General features: G+C 43.3%; 2 protein-coding genes across 2 annotated transcripts; both read left to right on the top strand.

The window, feature by feature from the left end:
* Nucleotides 1-207: 207 nt before the first annotated feature.
* Nucleotides 208-6,829, top strand: LOC311065448 (high affinity choline transporter 1-like). The gene is made up of 8 exons (XM_084085803.1): nucleotides 208-540; nucleotides 725-838; nucleotides 1,050-1,205; nucleotides 1,561-1,709; nucleotides 2,512-2,655; nucleotides 2,924-3,077; nucleotides 3,708-3,925; nucleotides 4,476-6,829. Exons 1-8 carry the CDS (start codon nucleotides 357-359, stop codon nucleotides 4,977-4,979), a joined length of 1,623 nt encoding a protein of 540 aa, XP_083941929.1. The 5' UTR covers nucleotides 208-356; the 3' UTR covers nucleotides 4,980-6,829.
* A 512-nt stretch (nucleotides 6,830-7,341) lies between these two features.
* On the top strand, nucleotides 7,342-23,995 carry LOC311034303 (uncharacterized protein). The gene is made up of 4 exons (XM_084042168.1): nucleotides 7,342-8,010; nucleotides 17,607-17,826; nucleotides 20,630-20,860; nucleotides 21,082-23,995. Exons 1-4 carry the CDS (start codon nucleotides 7,735-7,737, stop codon nucleotides 23,706-23,708), a joined length of 3,354 nt encoding a protein of 1,117 aa, XP_083898294.1. The 5' UTR covers nucleotides 7,342-7,734; the 3' UTR covers nucleotides 23,709-23,995.
* The last annotated feature ends 20 nt before the right edge of the window (nucleotides 23,996-24,015 follow it).

Raw genomic sequence — 24,015 nt, 5'->3', positions numbered from 1 at the left:
AAACCCAAACCTGCACCTACACTGCATAACAGCAATAGAGATGGAGAGAGATGGTGTGCGTACTCAAGTGAGAGAGAGTGAGAGAGAAAGCGAGGGAGAGAGATAATCATATCGCAATTACGCAGTTACTGAGTAGGTAGGTAGCCTATCTCTAGAAAGACGAAATTGTCGCAAACTTGTATATCTATATATAGGATATGGCTTAAACAAACTATCAGCACAACAAAAGTTGGGTGTGTTACAAAGTTATAAGTCTTTAGCAGTTAGGCACCCTTTAACAGGGTGGTTACTGGAACACACTCTGCGCCTTGAGATATCTTATCTATTCTTTTCAGGCAGGTCACAAGAAGGGCAAGATGGACTTCAACGTTCCAGGATTGATTGTAATGATATTCTTCTACTTGTTGGTGCTTGGAACCGGTATTTGGGCCTCTGGAAAGTCCAAACGAATGGAGAAGAGTTCCCCAGGAAATCAAACCGAAGTACTACTCTTGGCAAGTCGGAGAATCAATGTGTTAGTGGGTATCTTCACTATGACAGGTGAGTGCTATTCAAAGTGTGCACATTTTAGATCAGTTATAGGGTCTATGGATTAAAATGTGCTTAATATATATTCTGTCTATTGGTTAATAAGAGTACAGAGTAGGCTATATTTAAAATGTTATGTGTGTGCGTGTGTGCGTGTGTGCGTGTGTGCGTGTGTGTGTGTGTGCGTGCCCTACAGCTACATTTGTTGGAGGTGGCTTCATTGTCGGAATAACAGAGGCAACGTATAACCCTACCATGGGACTGATTTGGAGTGTCATGCCGTTAACTGGAGCCCTGTCATTTATTATTGGCAAGTTTTTCTTCTAATCATGATCAGAACTGTTTGATATCATGTTGCAGGTTCACTGAACCCACTAATTCTCTACTATACGGAGTGATCATAGGATACATTATATCAAGAACGGCTAGAACCAAACAATGTACTGTGCATGCTTTTGTCATAATAATAGTTCATGATAGTCACTGCATGCATATCCCTCTTTCTCTTTACTTTGATAAAGGTGGACTTTTCTTTGTCGAGCCAATGAGAAGCCAAATGTATGTAACAATGATGGACCCATTTCAAATCAAGTATGGGAAAGTAATAAGTGGAATACTGTCTTTCGCTTCACTTACATCCGATATTATCTGGGTGACTGGAACTCTCATAGGCTTAGGTAAGTGACAATAGAGTCAACATTGAAAAGGGTTTACACTGTATCATATTTGAAAATGTTAAAGAAATAATTGAGCATGATCTAGTATTAATCTCTGCATGCAGAATTTTCTCAAGTAATGGACATTTGAATGTTGTTAATATGTGGTGACTTTACTCTGGGGTTTTACACTTGTATGCTAATATTTTGTCTCATAGTGTGAATATAATGTGAACAATCTTGTTTACTAAGCTAAATTAATCTTTCACACTTGAATTTGAATATGCTGTACTAATTGACTGTGTGTATTTATATACACTATGCCTATTAAATGTATGCATGTGTACATGTGTTGTGTTCTGGGTTTCTTTTGTAGGCGCAACCATGAAAGTGATTCTAGATTTGCCCTATGCTGTCTGCATCTGCATCTCTGCTGCAGTGGCAATCATCTACACACTCCTGGGAGGCTTCTACTCTGTAGCATACACAGACATCATACAACTCATTCTCATGTTCATCAGTCTGGTGAGCGCCTGCAATGTGTTCACCAACAGATTAAAGCAGTGATTTTCAACCTTTTTCATGCCAAGGACCCCTAAATTGATATACATTTGGCCGCGGACCACCATCTGAAAATGTTTTGTGCCAGGGACCCCCAGAAGCAAAGATTTGAATAAAAAAATGTGCTTTAAAAATATATATATACTCAAAGATTTGCACACATTTTCAAGATTTTTCAAAAATAGCAGATCTACAAGCTCATAGCGCGGCACTCGGTGCCGCGCTATGAGCTTGTATATCTGCTATTTTTTAATAACCAAAGCTAAGTGGTTAAAATGATTGTGACGCTATGTTAACTCATTTTGCTGGGGACCCCCTGGTACCCCCCCCCCCCCCCCCGGACCACTGGTTGAAAACCACTGGATTAAAGCAACACTTATCATAATACATTCTACATTATCTCCATATATCTGTTGATAGGGCATTGTTCCATTAGTCAAACTGAGCAGTCTTCAGTCTCACAGAGGTTGTGCTGAAAGGTTTAAACTATGAATGTGAACAGTGAACACTACAACACTTACGGCCTGGTGTTTAGCCGATAACCACTGTGGCCATGAGATTAAGGCAGAATAGTGACCTTGACTTAAGGAAATTAATTGGATTGATGTACAGTATATGGTTGCCATAAAGGTATGGGCATGCCAGAATAGTGCTTGACCATATAATGCATCAGCCAGTATGGATAGTATGGTAAATATTGTTGTTTCTAAAGACTTTGATCAGATATGATAATATCTCAACATGTCAATCCTTGTGTTCTATGTAGTGGCTGTGTGTTCCCTTCATCATGATGAACCCTACATCAGTTGACATCACCAAGACAGCTCTCAATGCTACTTTCCAGGCCCCTTGGGTTGGCAGTCTGGATGGAGAAACAGCATGGAGATGGATTGATAATTTTTTATTGTTGGTAAAAGAGTGACGTAGTAAATATTTAGGAATCCGGGTCGACGAGAAATTTTAGATTTCAAACTGAAAGTTATGATCAAATCTATGGACAAAACTCTGCTTTCTATGTAGAAATAAGAGTTGTTTTCTACAGAAAGAAAATAGCTGAATCACTGTTGATGTACAGTATGAAGAATTTTGGAGGGCAAAGTTGATAGTGATGTTATGTGATGCAAGATTTCGAGTAAGGAGTTTATGAGATTGGTTACTTACTATTGTTCTTTCTATAGACTTTTGGCAACCTGGGCTATCAAGTTTTCCACCAGAGGACGCTGTCTGCCCGCTCTGCAGCCACTGCCAAAATGACCTGCTTCTGTGCAGCTGTCCTCATCTGCATCTTTGGGATCCCTTCTGTGCTGATTGGAGCGGTAGCTGCATCAACAGGTACATAATAGTGCATTGGATTGGATACAACATAATGTTGAAAGAGAACAGATCACCGTCACCCCTCCATTCTCACATTTTGAATTTTCTTATCAATTTATAACCGTACCCCAGCTCACAAGGCCACTGAGCTGGTAAGAATAAGATGTAGTGTTATGTAAACCCTATAGATCCCGCTGGGTTCTATTGTAAACCTGTCTCCACCCATTCACCCAGCCCTTTGCAGCTGTCCCCATACCACCATGGATTAATCATGTCCCTTTTTTACACAGTGCCCACTGTCATTCCAAACTGTGCATTTTTTAAGTATTACCACACACTTCGTAATCAATCTAATCCTTAATTCTTTGCACTTAATTTTTATTTTATGAAAACGTAACCGTTGCCCCCCAGTGGTGACTAGTAAGTAGCCTAACTTAAAACAGGATTTGAAGAAAAAACATACATAAACACAAAAGCCCTTTTCCACTGTAAAACATTTTCTCGTTGACTTAGTCTTTTGTTGTTTAAATCCAGTGGACAATATTGATAGTGAAGTAACATCCCCATGCTATGCTCATACCCTCCTAAAAGCCCTTGACAATGACTGACCACTTTGTCCAACATCCCATCTATCTGTGTAAATCTCAGACTGGAACCTGACCTCATACGGTTCACCCTCTCCATATGAGCGTGGGGAGGCAGGCATGATTCTGCCCATCAGCCTGCAGTATCTGGTCCCTTCTTACATCTCCATTTTCGGCATCGGGGCTGTGGCTGCCGCTGTGATGTCTTCAGTTGACTCGGCTCTGCTCTCAGCCGCCGCCGTCTTTGCCTCCAACATCTACAAGAACATCCTGAGGAGCCAGGTGAGGTGTAGAGAAGAGGGTGAGGAAATGAGAGAGAAGTCAAGACAAGGAAATGTAGAGCAAGGGAAGTGAGACAGGTTCTATATGAACCCATTTAAACAGCCAATAGGAAAAATATATATTCTTGGGGTGAAATATCAAGCTATTTTAGCAAATAAAGTTGCTGTTGGGCGTAAATGATACACGATCAGTTAAGCCATTTTTATAATTGGTAGTTGTAGTATAGGTTGCAGTGAATGGATTGAAGAGTGTGAGGACTGAGAGTGTGAAGATGGTGAGGATGAAGAGAGGGACACGTGAGCAGAGAGCAGTTTAACCACTTGAGCCCCAGCATCCATATTCTGTGGGTAACGTTAGCCAAAAATAGCAGATCTTCAAGCTCACAACACTTGTTGTTGTGAGGTCGACTATTTTTTGGCAAAGAGATTTGATGTAGACGGAAAAAAGCGTTTGGGGTTTAAGTGATCAACAAAGGCAGAGAGAAGGGGAGAGAAAAGCCCAACCTCCTTCAGCTTCTGCCATCTGAATTCCTTTTTCTTTTCGCCTCCAGGCCTCATCAAGAGAGCTCCAGTGGGTGATCCGTATCACTGTGGTAGTGGTGGGCATGGCCGGTACAGCGCTCACCTTTCTAGACAATAGCATCATGGTGTTCTGGTTCCTTGGAGCAGACATAGCCTACAACATCCTCTTCCCTCAACTTGTCTGTGTCCTCTTCTTCAGTGTCTCGAATGGCTATGGTTCTATTATGGGTTTACTGGTAGGAGTGTCACTGAGGTTGTTGTGTGGGGAGCCGTCAATTGGGTTACCGGCAGCCTTTCACTTCCCGGGCTGTACTGTGGAGGATGGCGTTTACATTCAGTGTGCTCCCATCAGGACAATCTCCATGCTGTCTGGCATTGTTGCCACTTTGTTGTTCTCCTACCTGACTTCATTCCTTTTGAACAGAGGGTTGTTTCCCGAGAGGTGGGACGTATTCCAAGTGAAGGCCCAGCGGTTGCAGCAGATGTTACATTTAACAACCGATATAGCCGAAGCTGACAAGTTGACAAACTGAATGACGAGTCTGAAATCCAAAATGAATGTTGTAGAATTGATGCTGAGAATCCAACTGTAAAACACAATCCTCTCAATGTAGGTAGTGTTGGAGTAGGTTGGTATTGTACATATGAAATATTTTTTTTGTTGTAACTTTGTAAAACCAAACTGAATGGTTTGTTTCTTGAGGGTGGGGCTGTTACGGATGTGAGTGTAGGGATCAGGAATCAGTGGGTCGTAACATACATAATATAGCATATGCTCAAGAAAGTACTCCAGTAGACTACTTGTTAACTCAAGCACCAATTTGACAGAGCAACTTGCACTTGTAGTGGATTAATATTTGACCAGAAGTATCAATTCTTTGACCCAAGTAGGCTACTGGGGTTGAGTAGGCTACTTTGTCCACCACTGATGAAGACACAAACTGAAGAATGGAGAGGTGTTTTGTTTTAGCATTCAAGGTCTAGGTCAGGCTATCCAGTAGGCTAGGCAAACATCGCCCTCTGCTGGTTTAACACTACATTTAGAGTTGTGTGTACTTGGCCAAGGGGGGTGATTATAGGCAGTGTTGGCATTTTCACTATTATTAACCTAACACATATAATCAGCACTCCAGACAGCAGTTTCAGGAGCCACAAACTTTAAAAGGAAACAATATTTAGAGCACTCGTCATAATACTTTGTATTATAGGTCTATTACACCCGATTTTGTTCATGTGTCAGATTATACATTTAGGTTTCCTGCATTCATATCCTTTAATGTTTAGGTATGCACAGAGCCATGCAGACTGGCCCGTCTTCCTGAGTCCATGGGCCCCTGGGCCTGAGACTGCATCAGTCCCCTCCCTCCCCCCACACATGCACTGTGTATAACTCTCTCTTTTTTATCCTTTTTCATCATTTTTCTCCGATAGAGGAAAAAAAAGCAAGTTGTGTCAAAATATGAGATAGTTTCATAAACTGTGCAGACATGCTGGGGCCCTTTAGTTTATAGGGTCATCGGCATGCTGGTTTGTGGTGGACATTGTTTTAAAAATTATATTTTTGTCATGGACATACAAAATGAGTAGACAAACACATAAAGAGCTAGCCCTAAATGACCATTACTGGTCTGTAACTCTGAGAGTGTACAAATGGAACACGCTCTCAGTTTACAAATGGAACACACTCTCAGAGTTATGGGGGTCCTTCAAAATAAAACGTTTGAGAACCGCTGTCCTAGTGGACTCCTTGTGCCATACATGTGTGTCATAGCAAATCAGTGTCATACATATTCTGAATAAAACCTAGACTGACATTCAGTATTTGGGTCATGTGAATAAGATCACATTATAATGGTGTGTAAAAACAAAATCTAGAATTTGCCACATTCGAGGCCAAGTCTTGCCACAGACACATTTGTCGTGTACGGACGGATATTGATTTGATAGACTGACTGATCAGCTGATTGATGTGCTTTCACTACTTTATTTTGTCGTTATTGTGGGCCAGAAACCTCATCTCCTTCTACTTCGTCCTTCTACTTCCGTTCCGACAGTGACGATATATAACAGTAACATATATGATAATTTAAATAGTCAGGCAGATTTTTGCTTCCAGTCTGCCCCGAGTAGGTCCATCTTCCAGAGGGCCCCCCTGACCTTTGGGCTCCTGGGTCTGGGCCTAGCATGTCCGTTCAGGGACCCACCTCTGTGACTGGGTATTATGTTGTCGTAAATAATGAATTTGTACATCATATGCAGTCCCAACTCTTAAAAATACTATCTTGAAGTTGTCCCATATATAAGCTAGCTAGATATATAAAAGTTGCATTTATATATATTGCAATTCATAAAATGGAGAGGATTGTGTAAAAATGTCCTCCACCATGACTTCATGTCCCCTGGATTGTTTGACTCACTGTATGTCTTGTTTCAGTTGTTTGATTATTAAGTTGGATGTATACATTTTTCTTCAATTCTTCTTATAATTAGGCTACTTCTTATGATTGATTGATTGATTGAATACTTTATTAGCAGTTTGAAACCAAAACGTTTTTTTTTGGTGTGCCAACAGGAAAACTACAAGTAAAAAGTAATTCTAATTGAGCGGTTCAGTCACTGCTGTGTAGACCAGGAATAATAAATATAGGCTACAAGTCCCCGATATTCAAAGTTGAGCAGTTTTCATGCACCCATTCGAAAAACTTCCCTAGCCATTGTAGCCAATCACATCGAGGCTCTCGTGCATTGGCTCCTCCTCACCACACACTTTTTTTCCTGATCCCACATGTAACGTTATCTATCTGGCATTGTTGCACGGACTACCAATGATCTGCTGTGAACCGCACGCACAACTCCTAGGATCATGGATAGGGATTTTTTCCCTAAAAAGAAAGACACGCCAACACGCAATCTGAACGGATTAATATGAAACATGGATTGTTCGTTAACCTTCCTAGTCTAGCTACATGTGGATTTGTAAATCAAAATTGCATGCAGTCAGCAAAATTGACGGGGAAAGGCAGTGCACTAGGATGCGATGGTGATTGGTGAGCCGCGTATTTAGCCAAATATTGTATTAATTAGAGATGCAAGTCGTGTCTACAATGTTGCTATTGTCGATTGTGCGAACATATGCTGCACTGGCTGCTGCTGGACCGTAGCCCATTCATTCATCCATTCATTCCACCGTAACCGAGCGACGGCCAGTGAAGAGGAGCGGAGCAGCACAGCAGTGCATTAAGCCCCCACACACACGCACACGCGCACACACTACACCACACTAGAAGAATGGCCGGGCGCCGCAGCTGTGTGAATTCTCTCTGGTCCGGAACCGAGCGCGTCCGGATCGACGAGCGTCTCAAAGCGACGCTGGCGGGGGTGCTGGAGCTGGAGATGCTCAGGTGCAAGCACCTGGAGATGGTGGACGCCGTCCTGGCGGACAGATCCACCGTGCTGGTGGACAGATCCAGATCCACCGGCTCCGTCGTGGTGGACACGGTAAACCTCGAGAGCGCTGCCCCCGACACCGATCAGGTTCCTGCGACAAACCGCCACCGGCAACAGGTCAGTCCGTCCGTCTGTCTTGCTTATTATTCTAGCCCGGATCTATCTCCACTTGACACAATGATTAAATATGAATGCAGGGATGATGGTGATCTGCCAACAAGCCATTCTCCATGCAGCTCAGCTGTCGCTGGCCAGGCTGCAGCACATGGCTGTGCCTCTGAATACCCAATTGATTCCGATGGTGACAGACAGAGACCTAACCGACCATGCAGCATGATAATTATACAACAGTATTTGACCGTCACGTTTAAGTAATGTCATTCAGGTCAGGGATACAGTACCACATACTGTACTGCATGAAGTTATGTGAGTATGGGTAATCTGATACATGTATTGGAATGAATAGGACCAACAAAAAAAACACCAAACCATGACATCTTCACATTGGCTAGTAGCTGCATGGTACTGTCTATGTTACTTCTAAAGGTCACTTTGGTATTCTGCTTGTGGTCCTGTATCCATATACAATACAATTTCCTGGTACCATCTCGCCAGCACTCATGTTTAAGCCATCTGTTACTGTAAATGTAAGTGTACCAAAATCTCTGATGGTTTATAATCCAGCCCCCGGCTTATAATCTCAATTTATATTTAAACATGAATAGCTTCTGGTGACACAGGCTGTCACATTGGTACTATCACTTTATGACTAGTGTGAATTCTGGCAATATACATATGACTGTGAATATACGGTTACTCTATTTGACTGTGGATATACTCCATTCCCACACATTCAATACATACTTGATAAAGTGATGTCTCTTACTTTCACAAGAGACGTAAGGTACTCTGCCTTATTACTATTTTATTTTTTAGTACAGACCTTATGTATATTTGATATGGTTGTTTTCTCTATTTGACATTTTCCTTTCCTCATGATTATATTCTGAAACTGCAATTTGTGGGAGCTTGTGCACAAAATAAATTTCACCTACTCTTTTGCTCTTGTAAACCTGGGATGTGACAATGAACTTCAAGTTAGAATATAGCCTACAGCATTGTTTCTCAAAGTGGGGTCCGGGGACCCCCAGGGGTCCTTGGGGAGGGGAGCAAAATGTGTTAATATAGCATCACAATCATTTTGACCACTTTAACCTTTTATACTTTGGCTATTCCAAAATAGCAGATATACAACCGAGTGCCGCGCTGTGAGCTTGTAGATCTTCTATTTTTGTAAAATCTTGGTGAACATTTTAGATTTTTTTAGATTTTTTAAGCATGCATTTTAACACAAATCTTTGCTTCTGGGGGTCCCTGGAACAACATATTTTCAGATGGGGGTCCGCGGCCAAATATATATCAATATGGGGGTCCCTGGCATGAAAAAGTTTGAGAAGCACTGGCCTACAGTACCATCTCCCCGGCACTCATTATTGGCTCATAGGTCAGCAAAGCAATGACACAATGACTGGCAATATGAGTCATTGTTTACTGGTGGAACACACTGGTCTGAACTCTGAAGACGCCATCACTCTCTTACTGAATTGTGTATTCAATTGTAATTCTGAGTCTGATCCTCTTTCTCTGGACCAAAAATGCAGGTTTTCAGTAGTCAGATGAGATAAGTCAGGGGACTGTTCAAATATCCACATGGGAGTGGGCTCTCTCGTGTACGTACGTGTGACAGACAGACAGACAGACAGACAGACAGACAGACAGAGACACACACACACACACACACACACACACACACGATAATACAGTCCCTGCTTCTCCCCTTTTTGCATTAACACAAACCAGGCCAGCACATGCTAACACACACACATAGTACATGCACATGCTTGCTCGCCGTGCACGCACACACACACGCTTTTGACCCCTTTCCCAACCTTGTGGTGAAAATGATCTACAGGTCTTATTGTGCTGAGAATGTGGAGAATGTGGGTTGATATATAATACACAAAGACAAGGTCTGAAAGAAGACATCCTGAACCTTCTCTGTGAGGATAGTCTGCTGTTTGTATGACCTCCATTCAGTGTGTGTGAACCTGAACCACTCTCTCCTCAAACCTGAACCCAACGAATTAAGAACCTGTGATGTCACCAAGATGAAGAATTTGATCTGCTCCATAGAGACGGAATTAGGAAAACATAGCAATGGTGATTGTGAGAGCACCCAGTGGGGAGTTTCTCACGGTAAGGGTGCTTTATCCAGGTTATTTGGGTCCATGAATGACGTCAGTAAATCAGTTCTCCATTTGCTGTCTGTAGATTTACCTAGACACATTGGTGAGTAATATTAACACAAAGTGTTAATATCACTAACACAAAGTGTTAGTAATATTAATCTAGAAATATGAGATGGGGTGACCTATATTAATATAAACATAATTTTATTTTCTTGGGGGGGGGTAAGCTTTATTTCAGAGAGGTCAGTGTAGAGACAGGAAACCAAGGACAGAGAGATAGGAGAGGCTTGCGACACAAGAATGGAGTCAGATTCAAACCCAGGTCCTTGCGCTCACTAGGAGCATTCAATGGCCCTCATTTATCAACGCAGCGTATAAACCGCCATATATTTTTCCATATATTCGGCCGTACACCAACGTCGAAGTCACATTTATCAACGCATCCTACACAGCTGATCCGAGCGTACACTTGGTCCCAGCGTTGATAAATGTGACGGCTGAAACCTAGCGTCATTTCAATAACACGCCCTTAAATATTTTCAAAACGCCCCGATTTTACGACATGAAGACGAACCAGAATACGACCAAAGACATGAAAAGCCAATAGAGCGTCGCAGTTCCCGCCCACTTCCAGTTGCCGGAAGTAAATACTCAATGCATTTTTCCCATTGACTTTTCCGAAAATATTTATATAAATTAATTTAAGCCTAGAATCAAGCTATCCAGGATCCTGGTGAATCATGACCATAAAACGTTTGATTCTGTGAAAAAACTTTTTTGAAAACGGCAAAACAAAGGGTATTTATTAAACATAGTATATCATATCATTAAATATAAAAAATGTTATGGTCATGATTCACCAGAATCCTGGATGGCTTGATTCTAGGCTTAAATTCATTGATATAAATATTTTTGGAAAAGTCAATGGGAAAAATGCATTGAGTATTTACTTCCGGCACCCGGATTCTGCGCAACTGCGATGCTCTATAAGAAACGGTTTGCCCTGCTCGCCTCGCCTCGCACACACGCACACGCCTCTCTCTCGCTCGCTCTCTCTCTCTCTCACACACACACACACACACACACACACACACACACACATGCGCCCGCCCAACTTCGGCTTTCCGTAGCGTAGCGGTACATGAGACTCGGGCGGAATGCAGTGATTCCGTGCCGCCACGTTAATATTGGAGCGTCGGGTTTATATCCTTAACCCAGCCAGGTTGTGTAGCCTACATAACTCTCTATGACATAACTCCATAACATAGGACAAGCTACTGTAAGTTTGTAGACCTCACTGTCCATGAAAAGGTGGCCGGGAGTCCCGACCGCGGGACTCCCGGCGCAAAAGCGCTCGTATATTTTTGAAAATAGCAGATCTACAAGCTCACAACGCGTCGCGATGCAACGCTGGCTTGTGAGCTTGTAGATCTGCTATTTTCAATACAGACAGATCTACAATCTTATCTGAATGACTGTTAAAGCAGTTTGTTTAAATTACTTTATAAAATTATATATTTTCACAGCGATTATTTATTAGTGTAGATATACACATTTAGGAGTGGATTATGTGTCCAGATGCTTGTCAGACAGTCAGACAATGGTGCTCCGCAGGTCTAGAATGGAATAAACGGGCGCAGCCAACGTCAACAACTGGTCTCGACCAGACGTGAGATCTCAGCGTACCGTAGGATAAAGCCCACGTCAGGATATATTGATAAATGCCGAAAAGTGCGGTGAAAACGCCGTACGCCCATTATTTGGGCTGCACCGCGTTGATAAATGAGGGCCAATGTGTGCTGAGTCACCAGAAACCCCATAAACAAAATCTATAATTGATTTGTAATAGTATTCCTCTTAATATGAAATTGTGCTACTCAACACAGTAATATTGCTGTGGGTGGGTGTGAGACATCACTGAATGTTGTCATTGCCCACAGTAGGTAAATCAACAATATGTGTGAAAAGTGTGTGTTTCACTAGCTATGTTTAAATCAGACCTTTGTAGAACAGTGTATTCTGTTCACAGAACAATGTGAAACAAACCCATATAGGATACAACATGAAAAGGTAATGAAATGGGACAAATTACAATAACATAAAAAACAGTTTCCCTGGTGCAGTGAAATGAATCGCCTTCATTTTGAAATGAGGGCATCCAGGCAATGCCCATAATGTGCAGCCTGCCTTTCACCAACACCACCCACCTATCTTCATCTCCAGTGTGGACCACTGTGGCTTTGAGGCATCCTACAGTGAGGCAGAACAACATTAGTCATCGTCACCTCCGAAGGGAGCCGGTAATGTAGCAGAGTTGGCTGGCACGCTGCCCTCTGTCCAAGCTGGAACTTCGCCATCGCTAGCATACATTTTGCGTAAATGGAGATGAGTTATCTGTGTTGTTCTCGTTTCTGTTGTTGCCAACATGACCGTATCACCCTCTGACCAAGGTTGAGTATATGTTCGCTCGTAGAGCGCAAATCTCAAATTATGTCTTCCTCTCTCTACTCTCTCATATACTTTGTCTATTGTCCTCCCTCTCTCTCATACACATTAACTGTCTACCGTCTGCCCTCTGTCGTATATTCATTGGGCCGATTCACTAAGCAATTTACGCCCATATTTTGAACGTACCGGCATTTATGAAAAGTTGTCTGATTCACTAATATTTAATTGTCGGTGACTTTCGCGGTCCGCTCTTTCACCGATTTGTAAAATATTCAGCAATTGAGGTCCTTGGCTTACTGTCACCATGTACAAGAAATATGCTGATCGGTTTAGTAGTCTGCGTTATTAGCTGCTGACACACAGACACACACACACACGGCTGAAGGCATGATCTCCTGGCGATAATGAAACACAGCAGGTTGCTTCACCAGTTTGGTTTAGCTGGGAATTTGATACCAGTACTGGGTGTGATATCTGTAAAACAGCACTGTTTTCTGTACCTCTTGTCTGTACCTTTCTTTTGTTGGACAAACCAGTGGTACACTGATAAGTGTTGGTTTTTCATACCCTGTTGAATGAACAAAACTCTGCCAAGCTCCAGCATTTGTTCTCTGGAAACTGAATTCTTCAAGTTAGACTGGGCTTGCTTGCCTCAGGTAGGTAGGTAGGTGTGTGTGTGTGTGTGTGTGTGTGTGTGTGTGTGTGTGTGTGTGTGTGTGTGTGTGTGTGTGTGTGTGTGTGTGTGTGTGTGTGTGCGCGTTTGCGTGTGTCTCTCTGCCCTTACTGCCACAAAGCTGAACTCTTCCTGAGACCACATGAGTCTGTCTTAGAATTAACTTTGGGATTTGAAAGCATCGCCTTACAAGGAAAGCTATTACCTTGATTTCTGGAGTGAAACTGCTATTGTCTCTGGCTTGCTGCAGGACTGTTCTGAGCTCAGTGAAAACATTATCTACTACATTTATGTTTCATTGAATCATTATGCATATCACATTTTGTGCCCGATTGGTGTTCAAATGCATTACAACCACCTGAAATAGTGAAAGTTTAAGAAGCATGGGATGTCATGTTCTTTTATCTTTAATACAGCCTCATTAATTATGTATAAATGGCCAAATTCCGCACCATGTGCTACGAGAAAGTAAATCTCTCTAAATATAATGGTTCCATCCTTTTGTTCTGCCAAACTAATAGACTTATCGGCCACATTTCCTTTCTTTCTAAAAAATAAAACGTTTGGGTGAATTGTGTCACTTAATGCAGGTACGCATTCCTGTTGTATTATCATATCGGCCTATGCATTTTGTACATATTGTTCCGGTGGGGGAAATGGCTGTGCTTTCCCCTCACAGAGAGGGATATCATATTACAGCAGAGCTCTGTGCAGACCCCCACCTGCCTGTCTGTCAGCCTCTATGATTTGATCACATGCTCCTCTCCATGTAACATTATACGGCAAAACGTGCATTGCATTATGTTGCTAAGGGATAACATTGATGTGCAGGAAAATCATCTTTAAAATTAGGTCCTTCTCTTGAGTGGCTAATATTCTAGAGTGGTTGTAGGTACGGTAATTTGGATTAAGTTGTGGTTAGGATAAGCGTGAAGTTTAGCCATGTGTTGGTGAGGGTTGAAGTCGAGGTTAAAGGTTCAAAGGGTAGATGTAACTATCTGAGACTCAGACTTTCATGGATTTTTTTAACAAGATGTGAGAGTGAAAGAAATATAGAGAGACAGCATTTGTGTCAAGGAGACAAAGGTATCCATCTGAATTGAAATGACAACATGATAAGTATGCGTTGTGTCAGAAATGTTAGTGGTCCAGGATGGGTTAAATATTTCACTGGGCCTGTTGTGGTGTTTTAGTTCTGTGTGGGAGGAGAGGAGAGAGAGAGAGAGGGTGCACCAGAGAACAGCTGTAGCTATGGTGAAGAGGGGGTGGCTGCCTAGAAGAATATTATAGAAGTGTGTGTGTGTGTGTGTGTGTGTGTGTGTGTGTGTGTGTGTGTGTGTGTGTGTGTGTGTGTGTGTGTGTGTGTGTGTGTCGTGGCGGGTGTTATTTATCTAGCGGGGGTGGGATGGGGGGTCCTTCAAGATGCCCTTCTGTCTTTACCCGGCAACCACCCCCTCCCAACCCCACACACACAGCTCCTTCACATTAGTGAGTCACTCCTTTCTTTTTCATTCTCTCCCTCTCTATCTTGCTCTCTCTCGTGACGTGCACTCACCCACTCAACCCTGGCTCTCATGACTGTAAACGCACAAAGTGTCGAAAAATACAAACTTCAAGTAAATGGGGACTCAAATGCTGTGACATTCCCTGAGAGGGGTGAGAGGAGAGGAGATAAGCTTAAGACAGGTTAAAGTCTAACACGCTTTCTTCCTGGCTGCCCCTTCCTCCATCCCCCTGCATCCCCTTCCCTTCTGTCACTCCTGCTGGTCTTTGTTACGTCATCTGTCTTTTGCCATTATCCTCCAAATCCACTCCTCTCTACTTCCTCTACCCCCTTGCTGTCTCTCTTCTTTAAGCTCAGCAGTGAGTCGCTATACCTGTATTGTTTCTTCAGTAGTAAGGGGATTGATCAACACCAACCGCCACTGACAATGTTTTTGTTGTCCCAACTCAATCAGTCTAATCCAGGGGGGTCCCCAAATGTTTTTTGGGGCGGGACCACAGATGATTTGCAACATTGTTTCACTCAACAGTGAACAAACCAACATACAGAAGTGTATATAGGGTATCTTGTAATACTAAAAAAAACAAAAACTTAAAAAACAAGACCATTATCTTCGGGACTTAAAGGTTGAGAACCACTGGTCTAATGTATAGCCCATGCGATCCAGTGTGAAGGGGGGGGGGGGGGGGGGGGGGGTAGGGGGGGGGGTAGGGGGGCAATGGCGCATTCATGCTTGACCAAGCCCACACTAATCTGGGAAATGGTATTACTCACCTAATCAAGTAGCTAAATGGCTGCTGTTCTTGCTGTTGTTTGGGCCTCAGCAGTGGTGGAAAAACCTTGTGTACAAATAGAGATATGCATTTATAATGTTACCTTGTTTTTGTCCTATTTACTGTTTTGCTGTTTTGTTTTGTGTAAACATAACATTAAAAAGTATCTCACTAATCTGGGAAATGGTATTACTCACCTAATCAAGTAGCTAAATGGCTGCTGTTCTTGCTGTTGTTTGGGCCTCAGCAGTGGTGGAAAAACCTTGTGTACAAATAGAGATATGCATTTATAATGTTACCTTGTTTTTGTCCTATTTACTGTTTTGCTGTTTTGTTCTGTGTAAACATAACATTAAAAAGTATCTCACTAGAAAGTGGTTCTGGTGAAAGTCACCCTTTAGAATAACACTTGAGTAGAAGTCATGTATCTGATAACTACTAAAGGCTGTTAAGGAAAGAATATCAGCCAGACTTTTCTGTCTTTGAGCTGTATGAAGTTTATTCTGTATGCTACTGTCTGTATGCTAGTTTAAATGAACAAAATTCAATTCCCTCATGGCAGACAAATACAACATTTCAGCCTATAAGAGTTCCTTTTTACTTGAATTAATTTGAACATGATGATACCGTACATCTCTATGGCCATGGGTGATGATTGTTGCATCTACTGTTGCCAACTCCCTTGGAAGCAATAGCATATACTCACCTGAACACTATTGTTTCATTGGCTTAGAATGCCAATGTAACACGTTCTTTGAGGGGCATGGGTATTGGAGTAATAATGTCTTCTTTCAAATAGTAGTAGTGTAAAAATGAAAGTAGACACAAATTAAATTAAATACTCACATACATACTCACGTAAAAGTAGATCCTCAGGAAAAAAGTACTTAAAGTGCAAAGTTGCAAAGTAGTTTTACTTAATTATCACCTCTGGGTCTCAGTGGTGACTTCACTGGTATTTGTGTGTATGGATGGCAATATGATGGACTCCAAACCTATACTTCTGTTCCCAATGGGCTCTAATTACGTCAAGGCCTATGAAGACATGCTGTAGACTAGCTCTGTCTGAAGCGAAGGTGCTGCTCTGTCACATTTCTTCACCTGCACTATAGTGAAGGCATGACAGACCTAACTCTTGCACTTATAAAGTGACTGGTCTTTTGATAGATGTTCTGTATTAGCATGTTCTATCAAAGAAGTCCATAGACGTTTGGGAGTCCTTGGTTTCAACATTGTCTGCCCTGGGGTTCGGCTGTCATCAGTCACCATTCAGGTTTTCATCGCCAGCTTTAAGTGCAAACAGGCTAAATTCTTTCTTGATGAAGTCATTCTTGAAGCATGGTTGGGGACATAATTAAATAATGTTTACATCTTTTAGGCGCGCATAGGTATTTGGGGGCGTGGCCGACTCTGACATTGTCTTGGAGGTGCAAACAACAAATCTTTCGTAGCCTGGTTCCATACCATAGATCCCGCCCACTCTCTGAGTGGACTGCCTCTTGGTCTGGTGTCGTAAATGTGAACCTAGGACTTCTCCGGTACAAAAATGTATTGTCCAATGAGAGTCGGAGGTGGGCGTGGGGATCCCTTAGAATTGGTTTAGGGAATTTCTAATCCCCTCCCCCTTGTAATCGGCGACACATGGAGCCAATGTCAGACTAGTTAGATCTTTTGTACAGTGATTACATTTTCAGTCTTAGCACAAAATTATGCTTAAGTATCATAGTGCAACATGAAAATTTAAGACAGGACATCCAAATATTTGTTTTTCAAGCTCCTGGGCCACAAAAAGGAGCCAAATCCACGTTAGAAGTACCTTGTCTGCACCTCCAACACACTCGTGTGATGTCAATTCCCTCCCCTATTCACACGTGTGTCACGTCACTGTAGCAAAAATAATACCTAGACAGTTTTAATGTGATTTTTGTTCAAGTTCAAATGATTACGTTCACTGCATATATACCAAATAATGATATGAACTGACTGTACAAAATTAATTGAGACTAGTCAAATCATGCTTTCTTTCAACAAAGCCTCCTCACTTTTGTGTTTTTTTTCCCTCTCAGGATCTCTCTCCCTCAGATACTGTGGTTCCACCCTGTCAGACCACCCAATTGGACAGTGGAGAGAGCACAGGGGAGGGGCAAGTCAATTCCAGAAGTAGTGGGACTATTAATTCAAGATGGTCTACTTTGTCCTGGGATGCAGCCTCTGATCTGCTCTCTCCCCCAACTCCAGACCAAAGTGGTACAGCTCAAGTGGACAGTGACTCCAGACCTAGCTCAGGTACAGTAGTTATTTAGTTGGCATTTGTCCAGTCTGTATTGAGGGTTGGGGTTTCAATATGATTTTTGTTAAATAAGAATCTACAGTAAATGTGAATCCACTTATCAAATCCGAAACATCTCAAACACTTTGTCAAACATCTGGGCTAAATTGTTAGACCAGAGTCAGCAACAACGATTTCTTTGAACCCCAACCGTGTGTGTGTGTGTGTGTGTGTGTGTGTGTGTGTGTGTGTGTGTGTGTGTGTGTGTGTACGAAAATGGGTGCATGTGACCGTGATACACATTGTACATCTATATATCGATGTCATTGTGACCTCGTTGACGTTTGAAAATAGCATGTTTCACTCAAAAATACATGGTAAAACACATTTTAAAAAAGAAAATCTGTTTATTTTTTAAAATTGAAGTGAATGGAGCAGCAACTTTTTGGATAGCGTATCTCCTAGTTCCTTTGAGAAAAAAAATAAATATATATTTTTGTTTTAACTGATTACCTGCCAAAGACGTATATATATACGTCTTTTAATAGTCAGCTGTTGTCCGCCAAAGACGTATATATACGTTTTTTTTTTGTTGAATTTTTTTATAATTTCAACCCTTGTCGAATTACGAACAGATTAGGAGCTAAAAATGTTCGAAGATTTGCTGCTCCATTCACTTCAATGTTAAAATTCAAACGGACAAACAATTCACTTTGTTTTTTGGTTTAAAACTACTGGTTTTGAGCTATATTGAAACATCAAACAACACATGTCAACGAGGTCAAAATGACCTCGTTGACATTTGTGAAACCACACCTGAATCTCATCTGTGATTAGAAACCATCTGGGGATCAATCATACTGGAGGAAAAAAATCTGTGGCTACGCGAACAGGTACCAAAATCATGGCAAAACCCTGGCAGAGGCTACAGACTGTTCTGAAAAAACTCTGGCAGGCATTGTGTTAAGAGACATTGGCGGTGTGGGCTTACTGAAAACAGCTGTCAAAATACGTCATTGGCAGTGAATGAGTTATGTCCTGTTTTATCCCATTGAGACCTGTTGCTACCTAGACGTTGTTATACCTTTCAATCCGGATGCCACCTCTGTGTCTCATTAGTTGTTGCTATAATATAGTAACATCATTTTTTATTTTTCATTTTTAGTAAGAATTTGAACGTTTTCAGAAAACTATGGTTAGGTTTTAGAAGGCGTTTTTAGAATTGGCCTCAGGTCTAAATGGGTTAAGCTGTTGTGAAAAAGTAGCGAACATAGCCGATCTGTAATCTCAAAACGCGTCATGTTGCAACAAAAATATTTGCCTATAATGTCATGCCTAAAACAGGGGTGCCAGGTTGAAAGTGGTTTGGTCTGTCTGTGGGTTTCATAAATATTTAACCAATGAACAGTATTAACAAGAGCTTGTGCCTAAATACTAACTACAGTGGATGCATTGGAACACAGGTTCTTTTTTCAGTTTCCTGAAAATTAACGGTTTTGGAAATTCAAGTTTTCCGCCTGACAGCGACGAAATGATAGCCAATACTTTCTGTTGTTGTTTCTTTAAAGTAGCTCACCTTGGGTGGTGTGATAGGTCCCATTAAATATTAACCCAAACCTTTTCTGCCGTGTTTACTCCTCTCACCCTGTCTCAAATGTGTGCTCAGTCATTCATCTTCCTTTATTATTTTACTGTCAATGTTGCACATAAGGTTCCAATTTGTAAATTGACACCGACTTACCCACTTAAGCCCTATATACTTAGACATATTACCCAATCTAAAAGCTCACAACATGTTTTGTCATGACACTTGAGCTTGTAGATCTGCTATTTTCACTATTTAAAAAAAGTTAAAAACACTTTAACTCCTTTAATTTTCGATTGTTTAAACTTTGCCCAAAATAGGGACACCATGGTTAAGATGGTGCACATACAGTATATTTTATCAAATAATTATAATTATTTATTTTTAATAATTATAAAATTATCAAAAATAAATATCAAACATATCAGTCAGTTTACGTTTCCATAAAAACATCCCCACCAGTAATAAAACAACTGGACTAGCAGAGTCATGGATTTCCTCCCCAATCCCCACGAGCAAATCCAACCCTGGTTGCAGTCCTTGTTGCTCACCTCATAGCCATTCCCACTTCTATTCTTGTCTCATGTTATCTCTAGTACGCCCAAACACAACATTTGCTTTCTCGTATTACATACTGTACAGTACACAGTAGGTGCCAATACTCCCTTTAATTTCTTGGAAGCTTCTTAGGCTCTTAGTTCAGTTACTTTCAACACATTTTTGAGTGTTTTAAGTTTTTGTCATTGTCATATAGGTCATAAGCACCCACTTCCTTGTTCATAGCCACCTACTTTGCAGGGGGATCCAATGACACTTATTTCTATGTATAACATAACCAACACATCTTCATATATATCACATATAATGTACGCGTCTTGGTGGCCTCCATGCATTACTTCCTTTCCATATTTGACATGGAAGTACAGCATTGTTGTGCCCGGAAATGTCTCTACATTTATTTCTATGGTTTTCTAAATGTCAGAATATAGCAGAAAAAAATCCTGCACACCATTCATATGCAAAAAATAATCGATTCTTCATTGGGAAAACTCAGATTTTTGCATTTGAAGACAGTGCAAGAGTTTTTTCTGCTACGTTTGTGGCCCTAGTTCGGTCCCCTCTTATGCACCCGTCGGTGTGCCAAAGGCTCGTTTCTACTAAATGTCCGAAGAATAGTTTGGAAATGAAACTTACGTAACATGCATGTTTATTAATTAATTTTGCCCTCCATCCAGGTTTCTACTCAGTGAGTGGGAGCTCTCTGTCAGACTCCTGCTACTCGGTGTCCAGCGAGGCCGCTCAAGGAGGCTCTGTGCCACTGGCCAAACCCTTGAAGTTGTGGGAGCAGAGGCCTCTGTCTGGTGACCACAGTGACACTCAGTGGTCAGAAGCCACAGGGCAGCAGCAGCCTGCAGGGCAGGGCAGCCAGGGAGAAGCAAACACAAGAGAAGGGAGACCAGCATCAGGTGAGCTGGTAGAAGACTCCTGACATTTCCTTCAAACTGCCTCCTAGTTCTCTTAAAAGCACTTGCCACTGCCACTGTTCTTTAATATTGATGTGGAGCTACTACTCCTGAGCCGTGTACTTGTACTATTGTTTGCACTTAGCATTATTTTCATTGGTTCATTTCAGTTGAATTGTTATGAATTGAAAATACATGCCAATTCCTTTTTCTCTTGTCCCCAGTCTTAGGTGACCTGGAAGGTTTGAGCTTTTTGTCTGACCTCTGCTCCAGCCTCAGTGACCCTCATCTTTCTTCCCTTCTCTCTCTCCTCGACCCCACCTCTTCCTCCTCCACCTTCTCCCGTCATTCAAGACCTCCGTTGGACCCACGCTACTGTATGGACCTGGTGTCCCGTCGGACCAAGGAGTTGTATCCTTACCCTAGCCCCTTACACGCTGTGGCCCTCCAGAGCCCTCTCTTCACCTCACATGGTCAGGAACCGTCAGTCTCCAGCACTCCTGAAGGCCCCCTTCTTGATGAACCACCTGTCACCACGACCACACCAAGCCTGGCCCTTCCATCTCACCAGCCTCCTCCCCCTGCTTCTCTCACCCAGCTAGAGCAGTACATCTCAAGGTTGGCTCGCCAATACCGCTGTCGGGTGGGTTCCTCCACATCTGACCAGACTCTGGCAACCACGCCAGGCTCAGTCCACCACAGGTGCCTCCGAACACCTGGGAGAGGTCATGGCTCCACACAGTCACTGTACGCCTTCGAGAGCCGAGTTACACCTTCCGCCCTGGTGGGGGGCAGCATCACACCCTGCAAGTCCCTGCTGGGGAACGCAGCCCGGATAAATCTGAGTACTAGTGGAAAAAGAGCCAGCAGAAACTCCATCAACCTGGGAAACCTTCCGTCCGCAACTGGGGAAGATGTGAATATAAGTCTGCATCTTAACCTCAACTTAAACCTGACTCCTGGTTTAAATGCAAGCCAAGCTTTGGTGGACAGCTCCAGAAATGGAAGTTGTGGTGCTTTGAAAGGTGACTTTGCTTCCGCTTCCTCAACAGTCTCGTCTACTTCTCTGTCCTCTTCTACCCCGACCCCTGCTCCTAGAGCCCGGCCTCGCATCTCCACTTGTCCCTCAACCCTGAGCCAAAGGAGTCTGGAAGTTGCTTCAGGCCAGTCAGCCTTCTCTCGTTCTATGGATTGGAGCAGTGATGCTGCATCAGGGCCTGGAATGTCAGTGGTTGGTACCAACTCAGAGTCAGCTCCTGGATCTCAGCGTAGTAGCATGGTCCAAGAGCCCAGCTCTAGCCCCAAGCTGAGTGAGGACTCGCATATGGTGGGGGAGATCTCCCGCGTCTCTGGCCTGTCTAGAGCTGTGGTGGTGGGGCTGATGGAGCAAGGCGTAGAGCTGGACATTGACTGCTTCCAGACTGACACTGCAGAGGAGGGGAAGGGCCAAAGGCCACGGTCAGAGATCATCCGATGCAACTTGCCGCCCCAGAAGGAACAGTCACATGACTACTCTAGAGTGCACCTCCTCAGTGCATCCTTAGACACCGACTTAAATCCACAGAGACCCATACAGTTGTCCCTCAGCGTCACCCATTCTCCACAGTCCCACTCCGGCCTCACCCCTCCTCTGTCACACTCCCCCCAGTCTCAGTCTAGTCCCACGCCTCCTCTCTTACACTCCCCGCTGTCGCATTCAAGCAGCCCTGTACACCCATATCAGTCTGTTTATGCTCCAGCTCACTATAGTGCTTCACACTGCCACTACCAACACACTCCGTCTACGTCAGACCCTCCCTCCTCTGCTGCCTCCTCCCCCGCTTACCGCCCACAACACAGGGGGCGTTCCCCGCCACGCCCTCTCCAGCCTTCCCCCCTCGGACCCACACCTCTCTCTGTGTTTCGGCGGGACGCTCCCACCCAGTGTTCCCTGCCACGGCTCCGGACTGAAGGCTCACCACTGGATCAACAAGGCATACGACCGCGTGGAGGATCACTCCGACAAGGCAGTGGAAGCACAGGTGGTGGTTGGAGGAGGGCGGAGGGAGGGGGTCTCTACAAAGGGAAGCACATGACCCGTGAGTTGATCAGAGCCTCTACGGTTAGCAGCTTCACCAGCAACAGAGAAAACTATGCTTCTACCTGGGACAATGATGGAGAGGCAGAGGAACAAACAGCAGCCCCAACGCCCAGGAAATCCTCCAAAAAACTCTGGAGGGGCTTGGAGGGTCGCTTCCGGGGGAAAGAAGTGGAGAGTGAAAAGGAGGAGATCGACAGAGCAGAATATGGATATGGATGGAGGCGGAGAAATAGCAGTGGAAGCTGGAGGAAAGACCATCAAAGGGCGAAGGCCATGTCCAGTGGAAAAGACAAGAGACTCAAAGTAGAAGGCTCCCCCAGCTCTGCGAACAAGACAGAGAAGACCGGCTGGGAGAAGCACAGTGCCAGCTTCAGGCTAACCAGAAGGGCTCTGTTCCGGAGCGAGTCCCAAGGAATGCTGGAGCCTCGTATCCAGAGAGAAGTGCCCCTGAGGGGGGTACACTGGGTGTCTTCCCTAGATGTGGGGCGTGGTGGTCTGGAATTCACTTTGGAGGAAGGGGTGAGACCGTTAGGAGGAGGAAGGAGGGAGGACAATCACGACTCCTCCACGGCCAGTCTCTTCAACCTCTCTCATTCTCAGAGCCTTGAGGGCAGCTGCCAATCCCTCTCTCCGCCTCTTTCCTCGCCTTCCTTCTCTCCATCCCCTCCAAGGATGCCCCTACGGCGCTCTCGCTCGCTGAGGGACCTGGGAAGGAGAATGTTTGGCTCCATGAGGTCGCTGAGTCTCAAACGCAAATCGACCAAGAAGTGAAACATTTCGAATGAATGCATAACTCAGTTCTTTTTCAAATGTTACAATCAATTAACGTGTATCTTATTCAAAGGGAGTGCCACTACTTTCCTTTTAAGTATTTGCAGTTCGTGGCTCTAATATGTGTAGGAGTGTGTATGTGTGCGCGCACGCTCTTCTCTGCATGCTGCTCCGTGACTTTGTTCAGTGACAATAGCTTTGTGAGAATGTGAGCTTCCTCTTTGTTTTGATGGAATTACTGCCTTTGAAGTACAATCATAATGGCCAAATAATGGCCAAAATCAAGCAAATACTCCAACTTGAAACA

This window comes from Gymnoscopelus microlampas (genome assembly GCF_963454915.1).
Source record: "Gymnoscopelus microlampas genome assembly, chromosome: 18".
Classification (NCBI taxonomy): Eukaryota; Metazoa; Chordata; class Actinopteri; order Myctophiformes; family Myctophidae; genus Gymnoscopelus; species Gymnoscopelus microlampas.
Note: the sequence above shows the minus strand (reverse complement) of the source record. Positions and strands in the feature narration are given on the sequence as shown.